Source organism: Ostreococcus lucimarinus, chromosome 1 (assembly GCF_000092065.1).
Source record: "Ostreococcus lucimarinus CCE9901 chromosome 1, complete sequence".
NCBI lineage: Eukaryota > Viridiplantae > Chlorophyta > Mamiellophyceae > Mamiellales > Bathycoccaceae > Ostreococcus > Ostreococcus sp. 'lucimarinus'.
In genome coordinates, this window is record NC_009355.1 from 987,984 (window position 1) to 1,006,516 (window position 18,533).

General features: G+C 63.8%; 13 protein-coding genes across 13 annotated transcripts; 5 read left to right on the forward strand and 8 right to left on the reverse strand.

The window, feature by feature from the left end:
• Positions 1-217: 217 nt before the first annotated feature.
• On the forward strand, positions 218-802 carry OSTLU_29199 (predicted protein; the record flags this gene model as incomplete). Its single annotated transcript, XM_001415620.1, has 1 exon — positions 218-802. The coding sequence occupies one exon, from the start codon at positions 218-220 to the stop codon at positions 800-802; it is 585 nt and encodes a 194-aa protein (XP_001415657.1).
• A 1,228-nt stretch (positions 803-2,030) lies between these two features.
• OSTLU_7358 (predicted protein) lies at positions 2,031-2,582 on the reverse strand (the record flags this gene model as incomplete). The annotated part of the gene is made up of 1 exon (XM_001415958.1): positions 2,031-2,582. A coding segment is annotated over one exon (552 nt), but the record flags the coding sequence as incomplete, so codon positions are not given.
• A 317-nt stretch (positions 2,583-2,899) lies between these two features.
• On the reverse strand, positions 2,900-3,166 carry OSTLU_94198 (predicted protein; the record flags this gene model as incomplete). The annotated part of the gene is made up of 1 exon (XM_001415959.1): positions 2,900-3,166. One exon carries the CDS (start codon positions 3,164-3,166, stop codon positions 2,900-2,902), a length of 267 nt encoding a protein of 88 aa, XP_001415996.1.
• Positions 3,167-3,688: 522 nt separating this feature from the next.
• Positions 3,689-4,369, reverse strand: OSTLU_7559 (predicted protein; the record flags this gene model as incomplete). Its single annotated transcript, XM_001415960.1, has 1 exon — positions 3,689-4,369. A coding segment is annotated over one exon (681 nt), but the record flags the coding sequence as incomplete, so codon positions are not given.
• Positions 4,370-5,805: 1,436 nt separating this feature from the next.
• Positions 5,806-7,420, reverse strand: OSTLU_29203 (predicted protein; the record flags this gene model as incomplete). Its single annotated transcript, XM_001415961.1, has 2 exons — positions 5,806-7,242; positions 7,346-7,420. The coding sequence occupies 2 exons, from the start codon at positions 7,418-7,420 to the stop codon at positions 5,806-5,808; spliced, it is 1,512 nt and encodes a 503-aa protein (XP_001415998.1).
• A 79-nt stretch (positions 7,421-7,499) lies between these two features.
• OSTLU_29204 (predicted protein) lies at positions 7,500-10,391 on the reverse strand. Its single transcript, XM_001415962.1, has one exon. The coding sequence runs from the start codon at positions 10,305-10,307 to the stop codon at positions 7,593-7,595; it is 2,715 nt and encodes a 904-aa protein (XP_001415999.1). The 5' UTR covers positions 10,308-10,391; the 3' UTR covers positions 7,500-7,592.
• A 365-nt stretch (positions 10,392-10,756) lies between these two features.
• OSTLU_29205 (predicted protein) lies at positions 10,757-11,416 on the forward strand (the record flags this gene model as incomplete). The annotated part of the gene is made up of 1 exon (XM_001415621.1): positions 10,757-11,416. One exon carries the CDS (start codon positions 10,757-10,759, stop codon positions 11,414-11,416), a length of 660 nt encoding a protein of 219 aa, XP_001415658.1.
• A 45-nt stretch (positions 11,417-11,461) lies between these two features.
• Positions 11,462-12,313, reverse strand: OSTLU_29206 (predicted protein; the record flags this gene model as incomplete). Its single annotated transcript, XM_001415963.1, has 1 exon — positions 11,462-12,313. One exon carries the CDS (start codon positions 12,311-12,313, stop codon positions 11,462-11,464), a length of 852 nt encoding a protein of 283 aa, XP_001416000.1.
• Positions 12,314-12,432: 119 nt separating this feature from the next.
• On the reverse strand, positions 12,433-13,203 carry OSTLU_29207 (predicted protein; the record flags this gene model as incomplete). Its single annotated transcript, XM_001415964.1, has 1 exon — positions 12,433-13,203. The coding sequence occupies one exon, from the start codon at positions 13,201-13,203 to the stop codon at positions 12,433-12,435; it is 771 nt and encodes a 256-aa protein (XP_001416001.1).
• Positions 13,204-14,104: 901 nt separating this feature from the next.
• On the forward strand, positions 14,105-14,659 carry CAH1 (Zn carbonic anhydrase; the record flags this gene model as incomplete). The annotated part of the gene is made up of 1 exon (XM_001415622.1): positions 14,105-14,659. A coding segment is annotated over one exon (555 nt), but the record flags the coding sequence as incomplete, so codon positions are not given.
• Positions 14,660-14,899: 240 nt separating this feature from the next.
• On the forward strand, positions 14,900-16,237 carry OSTLU_92219 (predicted protein; the record flags this gene model as incomplete). The annotated part of the gene is made up of 1 exon (XM_001415623.1): positions 14,900-16,237. The coding sequence occupies one exon, from the start codon at positions 14,900-14,902 to the stop codon at positions 16,235-16,237; it is 1,338 nt and encodes a 445-aa protein (XP_001415660.1).
• A 396-nt stretch (positions 16,238-16,633) lies between these two features.
• Positions 16,634-17,503, forward strand: OSTLU_29210 (predicted protein; the record flags this gene model as incomplete). The annotated part of the gene is made up of 1 exon (XM_001415624.1): positions 16,634-17,503. The coding sequence occupies one exon, from the start codon at positions 16,634-16,636 to the stop codon at positions 17,501-17,503; it is 870 nt and encodes a 289-aa protein (XP_001415661.1).
• A 32-nt stretch (positions 17,504-17,535) lies between these two features.
• Positions 17,536-18,225, reverse strand: OSTLU_92220 (predicted protein; the record flags this gene model as incomplete). The annotated part of the gene is made up of 1 exon (XM_001415965.1): positions 17,536-18,225. The coding sequence occupies one exon, from the start codon at positions 18,223-18,225 to the stop codon at positions 17,536-17,538; it is 690 nt and encodes a 229-aa protein (XP_001416002.1).
• Between the last annotated feature and the right edge of the window lie 308 nt (positions 18,226-18,533).

Consider the following 18,533-nt stretch of genomic DNA (forward strand, 5'->3'; position numbering starts at 1 on the left):
GAAGCGCGCGCGGCGGCTGCCGGACCCGTGCGCGCGACACTTCGCGCGCGAACGATTCGCGAGCGCGTTCAGGCGATACGCAGAGGTGACGAGCGCGAGGGAGATCGAGAAGAGGCGAGGGGAGGCGGCGCGATGGACGCGGCGGCTGCGGCGAAGCGGACGCGACGACGACGATTATCGGGCGGTGCTGGAACGCGCGTACGGATTGCGAGGAAGGATGAAACACATGGTGAAAGCGTGCGAGGAGGAGTGCGGGGAGGGGGCGCCGGTGAAGACGCGACGGGCGACGCGGTTCGCGCTGCCGGCGACGAACGAACGCACGGGGGAGACGTACTCGTTGAGATATTTGTTCTCCGCGATGGAGGCGCAGCGCGCGGCGGGGGGGGAGACGGAGGATGAGAGCTTAGCGGCGCAGATGCGAATGTTGCGGTTGAGGGTGCCGCGGTATTTTCATCCCAACGGCGTCGCCGCGCGAGCGACGAATGCGAGGGCGAATGAGCAAACCGACGACGCGTCGACGACGGCGGATTTCGTGCGCGTGTGGCCTTGGGAAGCGGCGACGGAAGAAGATCTGGCGAACCCATCGCCGTCGTACGGGATCGGTACGATGGCCAGTGCGGAAAGCTGGGAGATGGTGCACTTGGCGCTGTTGAAGACGACGTTCGTGCCTTTGATGATGGAACGCGTGAAGACGATGAGTCGACGCTCGAGACGCGTGTACGAACGCACGTTTGATCTCGAGCGCACGTTCGTTTCCGTGGACGATATCGACGACGTTCATGAAGGTGATTTCTCGGCGTGATAGAGTTTTAGAGTTAGAAGGTTGTTAGTAGATTTAAGCGATCATAGCTCGGCTTCCGCGAAGACTTGCGCGTCGTCGTCGTCAAACGCCTCGGGAGACCACGCAATACCCGCGGTCGCCACGTCGTCAGGTACGCGACCACCCATGCGTTCTATCGATTCGCTTAATCGCTCGATCGCGAGCGATTTCGATTTATCGCTTTGACTCAAAGCCTCGATCATGCGCCTCGCTCGATGAACGCCTCTAGTCATTTCCTCCTTTTCGCGGATCGATTCCAGCAGTTGCTCCGCCAACGCAGCGACGAACGGATCGCTCGGCGTCGCACCCGACATCAGAAACGATCTATACTGTTCGATCATGTCCTCACGAATTCGATGCGCTATTTGATCCACCTCTGCCGCCTTTTGAGTCGAACGAACGTGCTCGCTCCACTCGCGAAGTCGGTGCGCCGATTCGTCCTCGTCTCCCGCGCCTTCGTCCTCCATCGTCATCGGCGGCGCCGACGCCGTCTCCGGGCCTTCTAAGCCGTCATCATCGACTAACACGCGCCTCGGTGGCCCTATGGGCGACGCCGATCGTCGAAGACCGCTCGGCGACACGATGCGAGGCGACGACGCCGGCGACGAACCCGCGCCGCCGGGCGACGACGCGGCGCCACCGAATTCGCGCCCTCGTCGCGTCGTCCCGCTCTCCGGCGACGCTCCGACGGCGATGGAAATCTCTCGCAGCGCTTCCGCCACGCGCGCGAAGCTATCGACGGTCACGCGTCCATCCGGTCCTCGGCGCACGAGCTCGAGCGCCGCTCGCACCTCCGGCGTCGTCTCCGCCAGCGCCTCCAGGTGTTTCAGCGCCGCGTCCACGCTCGCGTGCGCGTCCGCGTCGTTCGTCGCGTCGGCGCGCGCGCTCGACGGCGCGTACTGCGCCCGCAGGCGGTCGCGCGGGGAGGATGCGTGTTCGAACTCGCGTTCAAATTTGCCGGCGGAAACGTCGACGGTGTGCGGCGGTGCGACGTACGGACGCGCGGGCGACGCGCGCGCGCGCAGGTTTTCCATGCGCTGTCTCAAGTTTTCCATCGCGCGGTCGATGCGAGCGCGCGCGCGCGGCGGAGTGTCGCGGCTCGAGTTCGGCGCGGCGGCGACGCGGCGCGTAACCGACGATATTACAATATTACGGGACGAGCGCGACGAATCTATCGCTTCTTGGCGTTCTTGTTCGCCGCCGGCGCGGGTTTGTTCAGGTTGATGCTCAAGATGACGTTCCACACGATGGAACACGCGGACATGTACAACACCTGGTGCTTGGTCGGGACGAAGGCGAAGTTGACGCTCGACGCCGGCACCCAGAAGGACCAACCGGCGCGAAGCGTCGGTAAGGCGTCTCGGCGCACCTTGCCCGGATACTCAGCGACGGTGCCGCCCCAGATCGCTCCCCACAGAAAGAACGTCGTCACGACGATCGGCCCTAACACGGCTTGGTTTAAGAAGACCTTGGCCGCGAACGGCGAAAGCGATTCGGCGGTGAGCGCGAACGCGCGCGCCGGAAACTTTGAAGCCAGCGCGATGTACCAGTGATGCTGCACGGGACCGTAGAAGAAGAAGTTATACAACGCTTGTTTCAGCGTGCGCTCGAAGTCGTGCGCTTCGACGACCGGGGCGGCGTTTTTATTCTTCTTTGAACCGACGGCGTCTCGCGCCGCCGCGCGTCTCGCGCCCGCGTCCCGTTTCTGCGCCACCGTGTCCCCGACGCACCCGAGCGCCGCGCACACGAGCGCAGATTTCAACAACGGCTTACCTTCGATCGCGTTGATGACATCTTTAGCCCCAGCGCGCGCGCGCACGCTTCGCGACGCGCGCTTGTTCGCGTCGAAGTGTCCCTTACCGTTGGACGAAAACGGCGAACGACCGCGGCCGAACGACGACGACATCGGACCGAAGCGCATGTCGAGACGGTATCACGCGTTCGTGTCTTTCCGCGACGAGCGCTGTTTCGCTCGTTCGCGGCGATCGCGCCGAGGAATGCCGCGCGGAAGCTCCTGGACCGCGCGTCGTCCCGATGGGACAAATGTGCACTTTTTGGACACTTCGTCGTTCGACGCGCTCAGCCGCCGCTGATCGGCGGTACGACCGCGAGCTCGTCTCCAGGCTTCAGCGCGGTGTCGGCCTCGCGCGCGCGGTCGACGTAGGACTGGTTCAGCGCGAACACGGCGGTGAGAAGGACGGACTCGAGCTGAGGGTAGAGCTCGAGCAGACGCGCGCGCGCCGTGGCGACGGTCGGTGAGGCGTCGGCGTCAAGATCGACGGACGCGGACGATGTTTCGGCGAGCTCGCGCGCGCGGGCGAAGAAGAGGACGGTGATGGTCGTCATGGTTTGACGTTCGAGCGCGGGCGCTGCGCGCGAGGAGCGCTTCTACGAATCGAAAGATACATCACAACGATCGCGACCTCGAGGATTCAACGATTTGCTATTCGTTCGCTTTGAACGCTATTAATAATGTTTATGTATGGCAACGGTGCCGCGCGCGGCTTGGCGCGGGGTTCACTTTTCCGACGCGCCGTACCCACCCTGCTCGGCTTTCAACAACGACGATCCCACACTCGGTTCGTTGCCCGATTCCAACTCATCGTCGTATTGTTCGCCTTCGAGCTCTGGGAACAAGCAAAAGTACAGTTCAATGAGAATCAAGACGAAGCAGAGCGAAAAACAAAACATCGCCGCGAGTTGCAGCGTCGACGTCAAGTCGAGTCCAAAGATTTCAAACTTGAACGGCGTGATCAAGCCCTTTCCGTTCGGAAGCACGAGGACATCGTCGGGTTCCAAGTACACGTCATCGCCGCGCTTCACACTCCACTTTTTTGTGGAGCCAGCGACGCAGGATCTACCATCCGTCAGCGGATAATTTTGCTCCGTGTACAAACCGCACGTGCCGTACCCGCCTTCGCCGAGCTCCATGGAGAGCTTGGCATATCCATCTTCGCCCCAATCCGAGTCGTACGAGTTCTTCATTATCCAATACCCTTGTTTCGACTGCTGGTCGTAGCCCCAGCCCACTAAAACAGCGGCGTGGTTAATTGCGAGAAGCGGGTCGCTATCCGCCGGCGGGCAGTCGTGTAGGCGCACGATGCCGCCGCCATACAACTGCAGCGGTTTGATGTTCACGCCGACCGCCACCGTTTGCTGCTGCAGCGCACGCATGAGATTGATGAGCGTCGATTCCCCCTCTAAAGGTGGGATTTCGCAGTATCCATCAATCTTCACGCCTCGCGACTGATCCGATTTTACCACCTCGCAACTGCTTCCTTCGGGGAAATCGGTGGCGACAAGTACGCCTTTAGGCTGCACATTGATCCACGCGTACGCCGTGGCCATGTTCCCAGTGTTGCATGCCGAGTCCAGGTTGTCACACGACAACAAATGATACGGGCTGACAGCCATGCGAGAGCCCGTCGCAATCGCCTTGCTATCGCCAACAACTTGAGCGGTGGTGAACGCCCAGCATCCAGAGCACATCCCCTGACTATAAATAGGACCAATATCTATCTTTTTGCGCCAATCCATGGACTCATTAAATCCTTGGGAAGTGAATTCAAATTTTCCGAGCGAGCCGACGGCGTCAAACGCGTCGTCGCGGCGATGACGAGCTGAGCTGCTGAAGGAAATCCGCGAGCGCCGGGAGTGCGGCCGAGTGGCGTGCAACGCGGCAACGTCCTCAGCGGACAAATCGCCCAGTTTCGGCAATCTCACGACGTTGCTATCCTCAACTGTCGCGTTTGCATACGTGGCGTGATCACGCGCAAACTCGTCACTTTCTAAATCAGCAAAGCGCGTCACGCGCTTAATCATGCCCCCTCGCTTGTTCGTCGCCTCGATGTCTCTCAAATTCTTCAAAAACACCGTCTGCCTTCGAAAAGCCTCGCCGCACGGGTACGATTTATCCGCGCAATACGTTTTCTGCTTCCCGTAACGAGCGACGAAATCGACGAACCGCCTATCTAAACCATCCTTTTTGCCAAGCCGCGCTTCATCCGCTTCGTCCGTCGGCGCCTCGACGGACGGCGTTTGCTTCTCCTTTTCCGCCTCGTTGTCCACAACCTTAGCTCGCACCACCTTCGCCCGCTTCGCGTTCGCATCGACGTTCGACTTTTCTACCGTCGACGCTTCCGCGGATTGCGGGTTTTTGCTCTGATTCGCTGCCGACTTCGCCTTGGTCGGCTTGACGCCCAACGCCGCGACCTCGACGCCGCGCTTCTTGTGATGCGTTCTTCGCTCGTACGCCACGTGCCTTTGCTCAAACTCCTCCTCAGTCAAATCAGCGAACTTGCCAACGCGCATGCGCATCCCATTTGGCGGTACATTCGCGTTATGTGCGTCCACCTTGGCCACGTTTGCCTCGAAAATCCTCTCCCTTCGCAGACTCTCCTCGCACGGCAGTCGTTCCTCACCGCAATACCTCTTCGCCCGTTCCCCGTGACGCGACAACCACGCCAAAAACCGATCACCGTGTCGCGCCGGCGCATCGACGCCGTCCCGATCGTCCCCACCCGCGTCCGTTCGCGTCGTCGTCGTCGCTTCCGCGTCGTCCGTCTTCAACACCCTCTCGGTCGCCCCGAGTTCGATCGCATCCTTCCTCTTCACCCGCGCCGCTTCGTCCAGCGCCTGCGCCCAGACGCTTCCCGGGATTATGAGTTCGTTCTCGATCGCCGCCGCCGCGCGCACGTCCGGGTCGATCAACGACGCCGCGGTCTCGCCCTTGACGTAGTGTCCAAAGCTCAGCAGCGGGGCGTCGGCGTCGACGTCGTCGGCGCTCGCGACGGCGCGCGCGACGGCGTCGATCGCGATCGCGACGATCGCGATTGTTTTGACGGCGCGCGCGGCGAAGCGCGCGCGGCGACCGCGGCGCATCGCGCGCGGGCGTGTGCCGACGATCAAAATCAAAATCAAATGACTTTCGGGGTGTTGAGCTTTTTGAGACGAAGGCGCGCCGAGCTACGATTTCAGTCGTCTTCTTACAATTCTGAGTCTACGATGGGCGCTAGCGCCGCTCGAGCGTCTTCGATGACGCGATTCAAGTCGTGCGGGGCGCCGGCGATGAGCCTGGCGAAGGCGCGGACGAGGAATGGGGCGGCGGCGTCGAGGTAGGCGCGGACGCACGCGAGGAAGGCGGCGCGCGCGCGGTCGTCTCGAGCCGCGGATGCATCCTTGGATTGGCCGTGCGCGAGCAAGGAGGCGGTGGCGCGGCTGAACGCAGACTCGAGGGAACGTGCGAGCCGAAGGTTGAGCTCGAGGGCGGGGGTGAGGTGTCGAAGCTCGTTGTACGCCAAGAGGACGCCGTTGACGAAGGCGGCGAGCGGGACGTGATCGGCCAACGTCGCGGGCGGACCCTCGACGTTATCGCCTGCCTCTGTTTTCGCAGCCAAAGGTGTGGATTCAGCGGTGGACGATGCCGCCGTCCATGTCGCCGATGCGAGCGCGCGCTCGAAATCATCACCCGCGGAAGCGAGCGCGGCGTCGAAGACGGCCATCGCCGCGTCGCCGAACACAGGGCGCAACAGCGGCCTCGTGTCCAATCCCACGCGCGCCAAGCTCGTGCCGCAATACTCGCAGTGCTCGTACACCGACGCCAGCGCTCCACCTTCGTACACGCGCGGAAGCGTGGCCTTGACTAAGTCCAAATATTTGGAGATCCTATGCGTTGCCCAGCTGTACAACAACGCGCCGCCGTCTTCGCCCGCGTCGTCACCCGCTTCGTCTGAAAATATCGCCCTATACTGCATGACGACGTCGAACAGCGACACGCGATGGGTGTCCGTGAGCTTTTTCAAGTACTCGTATGCGTTCGTGTCATCCAACTCCCCGACCGTATTCGCGATGTACTCTTCTCGGCACGCCAAAAACGTCCTGCGCAGCGTCGTCTCGTCGTACGCGCTCAAACGCCTCAAATACCCCACCATCCGCAAGCACTCCGGCAACTGTATTCCCACTCGCAACCGCGCTAACAATGCTCGCAACATCTCCGCACTCGACGCCCGCGCCTCGTCCGCTAACCTCTTCACCAACGCAATATCCCCGTGCGTCGCTTCCATCTTCGCCACGAAATTTTCCAAATCCAGCGCCTCGTCGTAGTGCCCGTTCCGCACGCACGCATCCAGCAACTTCGGCACCTCCAGCAATTCCGCCACCGCCCCAGAGTTATTCATCAGCGTCCGATTCATCGCTCGCGCTTTCGCGATCTCTTTCGCGCCTTTCACGAATCCATCGCATCCGCGCTTCAAATCCGGCAGTTGCGCCTCGAGCGTCTCCAACAGCGTCGCCGCGTCCTTCACCTCCGCCCTCACCGCCGCGTAGCACGCCGCGGCGTCGATGTACGCGCGGTAGTTTCGGACGCTGACGTCTTCAAGTCGTCGTTTAGCGCGCGCGGCGTCCTCTTCGAGTCGTTTGGGTTCCTACGCCGCGGAAAGATCATCACTCGTCAGTGGGCGGTCGGGACATTTCGTGAGATTTCGTCAAAGAATGCGTCGTCGCGCGCGCGTGGGCGAGCGCGCGCACCTCCGCGAGGTTCTCGACGCCGCGAGAGAGTAGCTGTGCGACGTAAGTCGCGTCGGAAGGGTGGCTCGACGTCATCGAGCGCGCGAGGCGCGACTTGAAGTGAGGATTACTGGACGCGCGAGGCGAGCTCGTCGGGGCGCGCGTCGGACTCATCGATGTCAAAACTCGTTGTAAATTACACACTAAGCGCGCGCGCTGTAAAAATGAAAGATATAAGTAAGTAGTAGTAGGCAAAGAGGGAGAGAGATTACAGGAGAGTGGCCCAAGCCTTGGCGGGCTGGACGCCGCGAGGGGCGTCGGCGGCGCCGCCGGTAGCGAGGGACGGAAACGCCTCCTCGCATTCGACGACTGGGACTCTCGTTTTGCCTTTACGCGAACGAACGCGCTTGGTCTTGGACTGTGCGTTTGATGAATCGTTCCCGGCGGCGGAATCGTCGGACTGCGGGGTGATGGTGTGCTCCCCGGGAGACCCTTCCATCGGCGAGGACTGGGAGGAGTCTTCGGCGACGAGCGCTGGCGTCTTGGGGCGATCGTCCACGACGGGTTTCTCCGCGTTGGCCTTGAGAACGTCGATAGGTGCTGATCCTTTCGGACCCCACGAAGGCTTTACCGTCGATGGCGTCGCCGCCACGTCGTCAAGCGAAGCCGAAGATGTATCCGTCAACGCGACATTGACAGCCAGCTTGTCCTCGATGTCTTTTTTCAGCATGGCCGCCATCGTGACTGCTTTGTCTTCCTCGCTCGTCGGCTGCTCGTTCATGAACTTGGCCGGAAGCTTTGCGACTCCGCTCCACGCTTGTGGAAACGTGGGCGACGGCCTCGGCGATCGAGTTCGCCGCGGCGCGTCATCCTCGATCGAGGATGACGCCTCTTTGGCTGGATCGACCTCTTTGGCTGGATCGACGTGCGGAAAGTGCGCGCTCATATCCTCGAAAACAGCAGTAGAGTTGTTGTCGCTCGCGTAACCACGCTTCGCCGTGCCCAGTGGCGGCACTCCCGGAGGAGGAGGTGGTGGAACAGCCGATTGGAAACTTTGTTGCGCCGCGCTCTTGCTCGCCTTGTTGCTCCTAGACGCGTTTCGAGAACGGTTGTACGGAGGACGATTACCGTTGCCTCGTCGATTATTGTTGTTGGAACTTCGACGCCGGTCATCACCACTTCGTCTTGCCGCGATCGTTCGCTCGTGCGCGCGTCGGTGGTGGAACACACCAAAAGCCAAATGCTCACGAATGGTGTCAAGACATCCGGTAAAGATGTCATTGATGCCCGGCGCGGTGGCGTCCTCGGGGATGGGCGGCTGCTTACTATCTGCACCATCGCACGAGTCGTGCTGTTCGCCAGAATCGTCCGAAAAAAAACTCTGAGGCGGTGATGTGGACATTTGCGCGCTGTCGTCGTCGATTGATCGTCGCTCGTCACTCGTCGGAACTCGCTGCTCATCCCCGAGAGCGTCCCAGCGACCCCAGTGGATGCCGCGCTCTTGTTCAGAGAGTGAACCCATGGACTCGCTTCGCTTGTGAAGACCGCCGCGCTCTGGCGAGGGTGGATCGCCGAGCGTGGGCCAATGGTTCGCCGCGACGGCTGACGACTCGTCGGCTTCCGCGTCCTTCGACTCCGAGTCTTCCATGTTCAGCTGTCTCGGTTGTAACTCGTCCACGACCGAGCGCGTGTGAGGATGCGTCGCGAGCGCGGTCGCCGGTGTCGTGCCTTCGACGAGGCAGCTTCTCGAACGTAAAGCGATGGCGCTTGTCGGCATTCCCATGGGCGTCATTGAAACCTCATCGGCGTGCGAGCATCCCCCCGGCGTGTCCGGCGCGTGCGGAAGCGGGTAAAGTAAACGCCTGTGACGTAAGATGTTCCCAAACATTTCCACGAACCCTCGCAACACACCGACGTCATCGCGCGCCGCAGAAGAGGCCATCAGCGCATCCAGACGTTGCGCTCCAAGCTTGAGCGCCGCGCGCACGCGTCTATAATTGCCGCAAGATACAGAGCGGCCTAAGTTGTTATTGGGTAAAAGAGGATCGATGATGTTCATGTACTTCACGGTCACGGGCGCTGAGCTCGCCGCCGCGCGCATGAACTCGCAACTGTACGTCGACAACATCGTCCGCATGAACTCTTCGGTGATCAAACCACCCTCCAGACACTCGTCGGGCGGCGTCGCGATGCCCTCGATCGCCACCGGTCCGTGAATCGTGAGCGCGTAGCCTTCCCAATCAAACTCGGCGAAAACGCTCAAAAGCTTGTGCAACACGGACAACGGGCACGTCAAGTCGGCGTGATACTTGTTGATGATGTACAAAACGAGCGTCTCCAACGCGTACGTGGAAATCAAGGCGTGATGCGCTCCTAAGATGCGCCCCTCGTAAAATCCCCAAGCCTTGACGAGAATGATCGAGCGCACGAACAAATCGTCCCTACCGATGAACGCGTTCATCTCTTCTAAAAATCCGAGCGACGCCAAGCCACCAAACTGATTGGCGCTCACGTCCACCATCATCCCGTCCACGATGCACTTCATCAGCCGTACCTCTGCGTTGATCACGCTCACCTCACTCACCGCGAACTCGTGGGGCGGATCCGCCTCCGCCTCCGCCTTCTCGATGTGTTTCCTAAACTTGGTCGTCCACTGCGCCTTATCGATCACGCGATGATCACCCAGCAAGCACACGTCGATGTCGCCGTCCGGAAGATACGCCCGCAGCGGCACGCTCCCGTACGCGCTCACCAGCGTGTGCGCCGTCCCGAAGCACTCCTGCGCCAACTGTTTGATGTGCTCAAACACCGCCCGTCGCCGAATCTCGCTCATCTCCGTCGGCCGCAGCGACGCCACGAGCTCGTTCGTCAGCGTCTCCAGTCCGCCCGCGTCCCCGCTCGCGCTCGCGCGTCCGCTCCCCGCGCTCCGCTCCCGTTTCGCCCCTCCCGGCGCGCGTTCGCTCGCGTACGGGCACCTCGACATCGTCGTCCGTCGTCCGTCGCGCCCGTCGCCCTCGCCCGCGTCCCTCTCGCGTGCCTTTCGCGCGTCGTCGGCGTCGCGCGTCGGCGCCGCTCGAATCCGTCGTCGCGTCGCGATCGCGTCGGCGTCGTCGTCTCGCGTCGATCGCGCGCGCCGTCGGGTCGATCGCGCGCGAGAGTTCGCCCGCGCGCGCGTCGCGCGCCTCGGCGCGCTCGCGCGTCGTCGTCTCGCGCCGGCGCCGTCGCGCGCGCGGTGCCGCCCTATCCGGACGGGGCGTCGCGCGCGTGATTCCGCTGTCTCACTGTTTGCCCATAGGATGGGCGTCCGCCGCGGCGACCGCGCGTCGCGCGCCGCAGAGCGCGGCGCGCGGCGACGCGAGCGCGCGTTTTCGAAGGCGCGACTCGCGCGCGCGCGGCGACCGCGACTCGCGCGCGCGCGCGGGCGCGACGGCGATGGCGCGGCGACGCCAACGTTCGAAGTGGCGGTTGACGACGACGCTGACGGCGACGACGCTCGCGACGGCGATCGGACGCGCGCGCGTGGGCCGAGCGCAGTTCCAGCGCGCGACGGATTACGAGTATCGCGTGTGCGCGGAACAGCCGGGAGAGTACGCGACGACGCAGACGGACGGGACGACGGCGACGCGGGCGCGGTGCGTGTCGCTGGACGCGGGCGAGCTCGGGTTCTGCGCGGGGATCGCGTACGACGCGTGCGTGCGCACGAATCCGCCGTCGACGCAGGATAAACGCGTGCTGAGCGCGTTCGAGAGGATGACGAAGATGCAAAGCGCGATGGCGCCGGAATTAGCGGGGGAGCCGACGTGCCTGGTGGTGATGGCGGAGTACATGTGCGCGGTGGCGTTTCCGAGGTGCGATCCGGATCCGTTGGAGGCGACGAAGTACAACGAGGTGCCGGCGTGTTGGGATTATTGCACGAATTCGGTGTTCGGGTGCACGGGGGAGATGGCGACGGCGATGGACGTGTGTAATCGTTCGGTGTACGCGGGGGTGGTGGTGGCGCAAGACAGGCCAGACGTTAAGTGCGTGAGCGGGGCGGGCGAGTTGGTGTTGATCACCGTCGCGATGATGACCGTCGCGCTCGTGCTCCTGTAGATTTGGGTTTAGCTAGGTACCCGTACTGTACAATACTATCGCGCGCTAAGCTGCTATCGACGCGAACGACGCGAAAACCGTCGCGGCGAACAACGCGACTCGCGCGCTCGCGAGGGCGGCGCCGCCCGTGCACTTACCCGGCGACGGCTCGAAAATCGCCGTGCCGTTTTCCCCGTTCGGTTTCCTGCCGTAAATATAATTCCCATTCGCTTTCCCTTCGGCGTCGTTGTAGTACGTGCCGTTGCCGTCGTACGAGCCGCCCGTGTAAAACGTCGCCGGCGTGTTTCCGCCGAAATCTTGCTCCTCGTACTCCAAACCACAGTTTATGAACGCTGAGTTCGCCTCCCCGCACGATTTTTTCACCGCGATGCACGTCGCCGTGCACGTGGGCATGAACCGCGTCTCGTCCACGTTGCACCGACTAAAGTATTCGAAACAAAACCATCGTCGCAGCGTCGCTCGACACCCCGCCGTCGGTTCGAACGTCAGCTGTCGAATCAAATTCAAGTACTGCTTTCGCAGCGCTTGCTCCATCAGATCCACGCTCGCTTGATCGCTCGTCCCCGCCGCCAGCGTCGCCGCGCTCCCTCGTTTACAAAACGTGTACTGCACGCGTTCGTCGCAAAACTCGAGCGTCACCGCGTCGCTCGACACGCACCCGTGTCGGCACTTGAAGTACTCCGCGGAGTCCGTGGAGCCGCCGATCGCGGAGGCGTCGGCGAAGAAGTCGGCGCTGACGTCGGTGTTGATGTTGGAGACGTCGAACGACAGGTACGGATGCGGCGACGACGCGCTCGTCGCGTCCGCGCGCGCGAGGCGAGCGAACGCCGCGCACGAAGCGATGAGCGACGCGACGACGCGCGCGCGGGCGCGAGGACGAGGACCCGCGCGCGACATCGTCGAGACGACGGACGCGAAGTGACGCGCGCGCGTCGAGCGCCGCGAGGGGAGCGTAGCTATTTCGTCGTCTGATGTTTCAACGGATTTCAACGCCGAGGAGCGAAGGGGCGTCGCGGTCAGGCGCGTCGCGCGGCGTCGCGAAGGCCGCCCTGCTTGGCGAGCATTTTGTCTTTGATGGCGCGGACGCTCTTGTCGCGGCCGGACCATAAATCGTCGTCGTCGCCCTTTCGCGCCGCGCTCGTGTCTTCCGCGGCCAAGTGCGTCCATTTGGTTTGGCCGGCGCGACCGAATTTTCCCTTGCGAACTTGCATGGCGGCGGGGAGGATGGACTTGTCGAACTTTTCCTCCGCCGTCGGGGCGGAGAAGTCGCGCTTGTAAATTTCATCTGGGCCCGCGGTGCCGAACGCGTCGTCGGCCGATTCTTGGAAGAACGCGCCCTTGTGGTAATACTTCTGCATGAACGCCATCTTGGGTTTTTCCTTTTCCTGCTCCGCGCGTTTCGCGAGGCGTTTGGCGTGATACAAGTCGCGCTCTTCCTCGGTCATCGAGCGGATGCGTTCTTGCTCTTCGCGTTCGCGGAAAATCAATTCGCGCTGGATCCTATCCGTTTTCAAACGCTCGAGCTCGCGGGACTTCCACGCGTCGAATTCGAGGGCATCGTCGAGCTCGTCGTCGGTGTCCACGTCGCTCGGTTCCATCTCGTCCATCGCCGCCGCGAGAGCCTCTTCGCGCTTGACTTCGACTTCGACCAACTTTTTGCTCTCCGCCTTCTTCGCCGCCTTGGCCGCCTCCGTCTTCGCCGCCTCGGCGTCGAGTTCGGCCAGCATCTTATCCCGCTCCTCGATCGTGTCTCGCTCAATCTTACGCACGAACACGGGCTTGAACATTTTCCGCGCGCCGCCGCCGCCGGAATCGCTCGCGTCGCTATCCGTCTCGTATTCGCTATCCGTTTCGTACGACGACGACGACGCCCCACCGTTCCCCGGTTCGCCCGTCGCCAACGCACCGTCGCGTCGCGCTACCGCAACCGCGCCGCCCGCGCCGCCGTCCTCCGCATCCTCCTCGTCGTCGTCCTCCGCGCGTTCCGTCTCTCGAGCCGCCGCGCGCGCTCGAATCGCCGCCCGTCTCGCGTCTCGCGCCTCCTCGTCCTCGCTCTCCGACGAGCTCGCGTCGCTCGCGCTCGACGACGCGTTCCCTCGCGCGCGTCCCGTCGTCGTCGTCGTCGTCGTCGTCGTCGTCGTCGTCTCGCGTTCCGTTCGCGTCCGCGCGAACCCGAGCGCGTCCTCGTCCTCTTCCTCGCTCTCGCTCTCGCGCGTCGCGCGTCCGTCGTCGACGCCCGCGCGGTGTCTCCGCACCACCGTCGTCGCGCGTCGCATCGCGTCCTCGCGCGCGCCGCTTCGCGCCGCTTCCTCGCGCGCGCGATCGACCGCGAAGGCGTTGGCGGCCGCCCTCAATTTCGACGCCCGCTCGTCGTCCATCGCCGCGCGCGCGGCGCCCGCGCGCCCCATTTTCGCGCGCGTTTCTTCGCGTCCGTCTCGCGCGCGCGTTTCTTCGCGACGTCGGCGCGCGCGCGTGTGCCGACGCGGCGCGTCGCGCGCGCGCACCCCTCGGCGCGCACACGCCGACGCGCGGCGTCGCGCGATGCCGTCCGACGCGATCCGCGACTTGATCGCGGGCTACCGCGATTTTCGCGCCGCGCACTTCGACGCGCGCCGGGACGCGCGCGCGCGCGACGGCGGCGCGAGCGGCGCGCGATGCGTGCGGTCGACGCTTCGCGAGCTGTCCGAGCGCGGACAAAACCCGCGCGCGCTCGTCGTGGCGTGCTGCGACAGCCGCGCGGACCCGGCGATCGTGTTCGACACCGCGCCCGGGGACGTGTTCGTGGTGCGGAACGTCGCGAACCTGGTGCCGCCGTACACGGGGGTCGATTTCGGGCACCACGGGACGTGCGCGGCGGTGGAGTACAGCGTCGCGCACCTGGAGGTGCCGCTCATCGTCGTCATGGGACACACGCAGTGCGGCGGCGCCGCGGCGGGACTGCGAAAGTACGGTGGCGACCCGAACGGCGATCCCGCGGTGTTCGCGGCGAACGAGGCGACCGGGGAGGGGTTCATCGGATCGTGGGTCGCGCTCACGAAGACGAGCGTGCGCGAGGTGTGCGAAAAGTACGACCCGGACATTCGCGCGCGAATGCTCGAGCACGAGTTGGTGCGAAACAGCGTGAGGAATTTAGCGACGTTTCCGTTCGTGCGGGAGCGAATGGATAAGGGGACGCTGGAGGTGATCGGCGCGGTGTTCAACGTCTTCGACGGGACGTTGACAATTTTAGACGCCGAGACGGGCGAGTTCGTCGCGCCGGATATATTCGACGACGACGCCCGCGCGTCGGGCGGCGACGACGTCGCACCGGATGCGAAGCGCGCGAAAGCGGCGTGACGTGGCGTCCGTCGTCGCGCGCGCGCGCGAGCCGCTGTAAATTACGAATCATTCATTCGCGCGTTCGCTCGCGTTCGCCGCGCGTCCCGCTCGACCCCTCTCGCCGCACACCGCGCCCCGCGCGCGCGCCCGGGGGCGCCGTTCGCCATGCCGCACGCGCGCGCGCATCGCGCGCGCGCGTCCGCGTCCGTTCGCGCGTCCTCGCGCGGCGCGCGCTCGACGTCGTCGTCCCGCCGCCGCGCGCCGCGTCGAAAAAGCGCACTTTTCGCCACGAGTGGATCCGCCGACGCCCGACCGTGGGTCGACGACGTCGAGCGCGCGATCCCCGCGCTGTCGAACGTGCGGTTCGTGATGTGCGCGCCGCAAGGCCCCGCGAACGTGGGCGCGGCGGCGCGCGTGATGCAAAATTTTGGCATCTACGACTTGGCGCTCGTGGACGTCGGGCCGTTCGTGCTGACGACGACGACGCGGAGCGGCGACGCGACGCGAGAAATCTCGGACGAGGCGAGCGAAGGCGAGGGACGCGCGCCCGAACGGGCGAGCGAAGTTCTGGGAAGCGAGGCGCGGACGACGCCGCTTTGCGAGGAGGCGATGCGGTACGCGTGCGCGGCGGATTGGTTGTTGGCGGACGCCGAGCGATGCGACGACGCGGAGGAGGCGCTGCGAGGGTGCTCGTTCGTGTTGGCGACGACGGCGAGACCGAGGAGCGGAACACCGCTGATGACGGCGAGGGAGGCGGCGGAGAGAGTGCGCGAGGAGGCGAAACGAGGGAAAGTCGCGGTGCTGTTCGGGAACGAGCGCACGGGGTTGACGAACGACGAGTTGAGTTGGGCGCACGCCGCGGTGGCCATTCCGACGGCGGGGGCGGGTAAGATTTGCCGCAAGAGTTTAAAATATACCGGCGGCACCGGTCCGACGAGCTTAAACTTATCGCACGCGGTCGGCATATTAGCGTACGAAATATTCATGGCGTGCGGCGGCGAAGCGACGAACGGCGAAATTTTACCGGAGAAGGCAAAGCTCCTCACCGTGGACGAAAAGGTGACGCTGCGAAACGAAATCGTCGCCGCGCGACGAACGCTCGACGTGTTGCGATCGGACGTCGGCGCATCCACGTCGAGCGCGAGCGCTGACGACGGCGATGGCGAAGACGGCGACGACGAAGACGACGAGGAAATCATCGCGCGAGAGGAACGCGCCTTTGAGCGCATCCTCGCGGCGGCGCCCATGCACCGCAGCGACGCCGCCGCGCTCTTCCAGCTTTCGCGCCGCGTCACCGCCATGGCCAAAGGCGCCGTCGTCGCCCCTCGCGACGGAGAGAATCTGCTCGACGAGACCGTCGTGCAGTGCGTGAGATCCCTCGTCGACGAAAATCAAGCCGTGACGATTAAATCCGCGCGAAACCGTCTTCGCGCGCGTCTCGGCGTCAGTCTGACCAACCGCGAGATCGCGCGCGCCATCGCGCGCGCCGCGAGCGACTTGTGAAACGAGCCAATCCAGCGTCTCCGCCGTCTGTTCGACTCCCGCGTCGCCGTGGACGCCATCGACGTCTCGCGCTTCGCCTCGCGCCGCTTCGCGTCCCCACTCGCCGCCGCGCGCGCCATGGCCCCCACCGTCATCCTCGACCTCGACGGCACGCTGATCAACACCGAGCAGCTCGTCGATGAGATTTGCACCGCCGTCGTCCTCGAGATCGCGCCGCGCCTGTCCCCGTCCGTCGTCCACGACGCCCTCGAGCGCGTGCGAGGGATGCGTCCGCTCGAAGCGTCGCGCGCGCTGTGCGCCTCGCTCGAGCTCTCGACGCTCGAGCGCGTCACCGGGGAGGCCCTGCTCGAGCGCACGTCACCGCTGCTCGACGCCAGATGGCGGGAGGTCAGGCTCATGCCGGGCGCGCGGCGTTTGTTGGAACATCTGCGCGCGCGCGGCGTCCCGTTCGGCTTGGCGACGAGCACGCCGGCGACGTATTTAAAGGAGAAGATGCGCGGACACGAGGACGTGCTGGCGATGATGGATTGCGTCGTTACGGGATGCATGGTGAATCGAGGGAAACCCGATCCGGAGATATTCGTCGCCGCGAGCGCGAAATTGGGCGCGGAGGCGAGCGCGTGCGTGGTTTTGGAGGATACGCCGGTGGGATGCGAAGCGGCGCGGCGTGCGGGGTGTAAAACGATTGCGATTCCATCGATACGCGATCGGAAGTGCTTCGAAGCGTGGAGCGATGTGGTTCTGCACTCGTTGTACGACTTGGAGTTGGAAAAGTTTGGTCTGCCGGCGTTCGACGACTGGTTGCCGGTCGGCGACGGGAGCGCGGATCGCGTGTTGCCGGTGCCGACGATCGAGATGCGAGGGCCGGTGGTGAAGGGATTCGGTCGGGGATCAACGCAGCTCGGGATTCCGACGGCGAACTTGGACATTGTGCCGTTGAAGCATCAAGTCGACTCGCTCGCGCCGGGCATTTATCTAGGATTCGCGTCGATTCGAGGCGAGACGCACAAGATGGTGATGAGCATAGGATGGAATCCGTACTTTGACAACTCGAAGAAGACGATCGAGCCGTGGCTCCTGCATGAATTCGAAAGTGACTTTTACGGAGAAGAGCTCAGTCTCGTTGTCGTGGGGTACATTCGCCCTGAGGCTGATTTCACGACGCTAGAGGCGCTCGTTGAGCGCATTCATCGCGACGCTGAAGTCGCTCGCGTCGTGCTCGAACGGGAGCCTTTCGTGGGGAAGCGGCAGATGTTGATGCCTTGATTTCATTGTACAGATACTAATGTTACAGATAGCTAGGTTTGCGTTTGTGTCCCCCGCGCTTTGACTTGTGCCACGGATTTGCGCACGAAATGCAACGCGCTCGAAGCGAAGTCGATGGCGCGTTCGTGCGCGTGCATGCCTCCGCCCTCGTCTAGCGGCTTCGGTGCACGCGCCGCGCGCAATTGCGCTGAAATAGCGGCGGCGTGCTCTGCGTCGTGTGCGTCCGCGGCCGCCTTCGCGCGCTTGTACTCGACGTTATTGGTGCTTGCCTCGAGTGGTTCGCGCAGAGACGGCAACACGCTCGCGTCGTAATCCTTCGCTCCGCCTTCCAAAAACAATCGATACGCCTCACCGTCGCGACTCTGCACTTCGAGCGCGAGCAGCGGTATTCCATACATTCCACCCCACTTGCGCGCGCCCAAGCTGACGACGCCGCGCTTGCGCGTGCCTCGTAATTCAAACGCGACGTGCGCCCATTTCGAGTCCACGCTCACGGGAAGCGTGACGGCGCCAAAAACTCTAGAAGTCGTGCGCTTAAACAGCGCGAGACCTCCACCTGAAGTGACGATAACGCGCGATTCTCCCAAAGTCACCGGTCCACCGAGCAGCTCGCGCACGCCCGAGTGCGCTTCGAGCCTGCGCATCGCGAGCGTCACCGCGTAATCGACGTCCAAACGCCACCGTTGCCGCAACGCGAACGCCCCGACGCCCGCGAGTAACATCGACCCACCGAGCATCGACGGATCGCCAAACGCCACGTCAAACACCGCACTATCGCACGGCACGCCCATGACATCGCTCTTAAACGCCCGCGCCGCGCGCCACGTCGCCGTCCCGCACGCCGCCGCGCTCGCCGCCTCCAAACTCCGCCAATGCCTCGCGATCGCGCTCAGCGCCCGCTGTTCCACCGCTCGCTTCACGACGCCGGGATTCATCGACGACGCCGTCCACAAATACTCGCTCGCCCGTTTCCCGAGCACCCGATCCGTGGCGTCGCGCGCTCGTCGAGTCGCGTTCGCGCTCGCGCGCT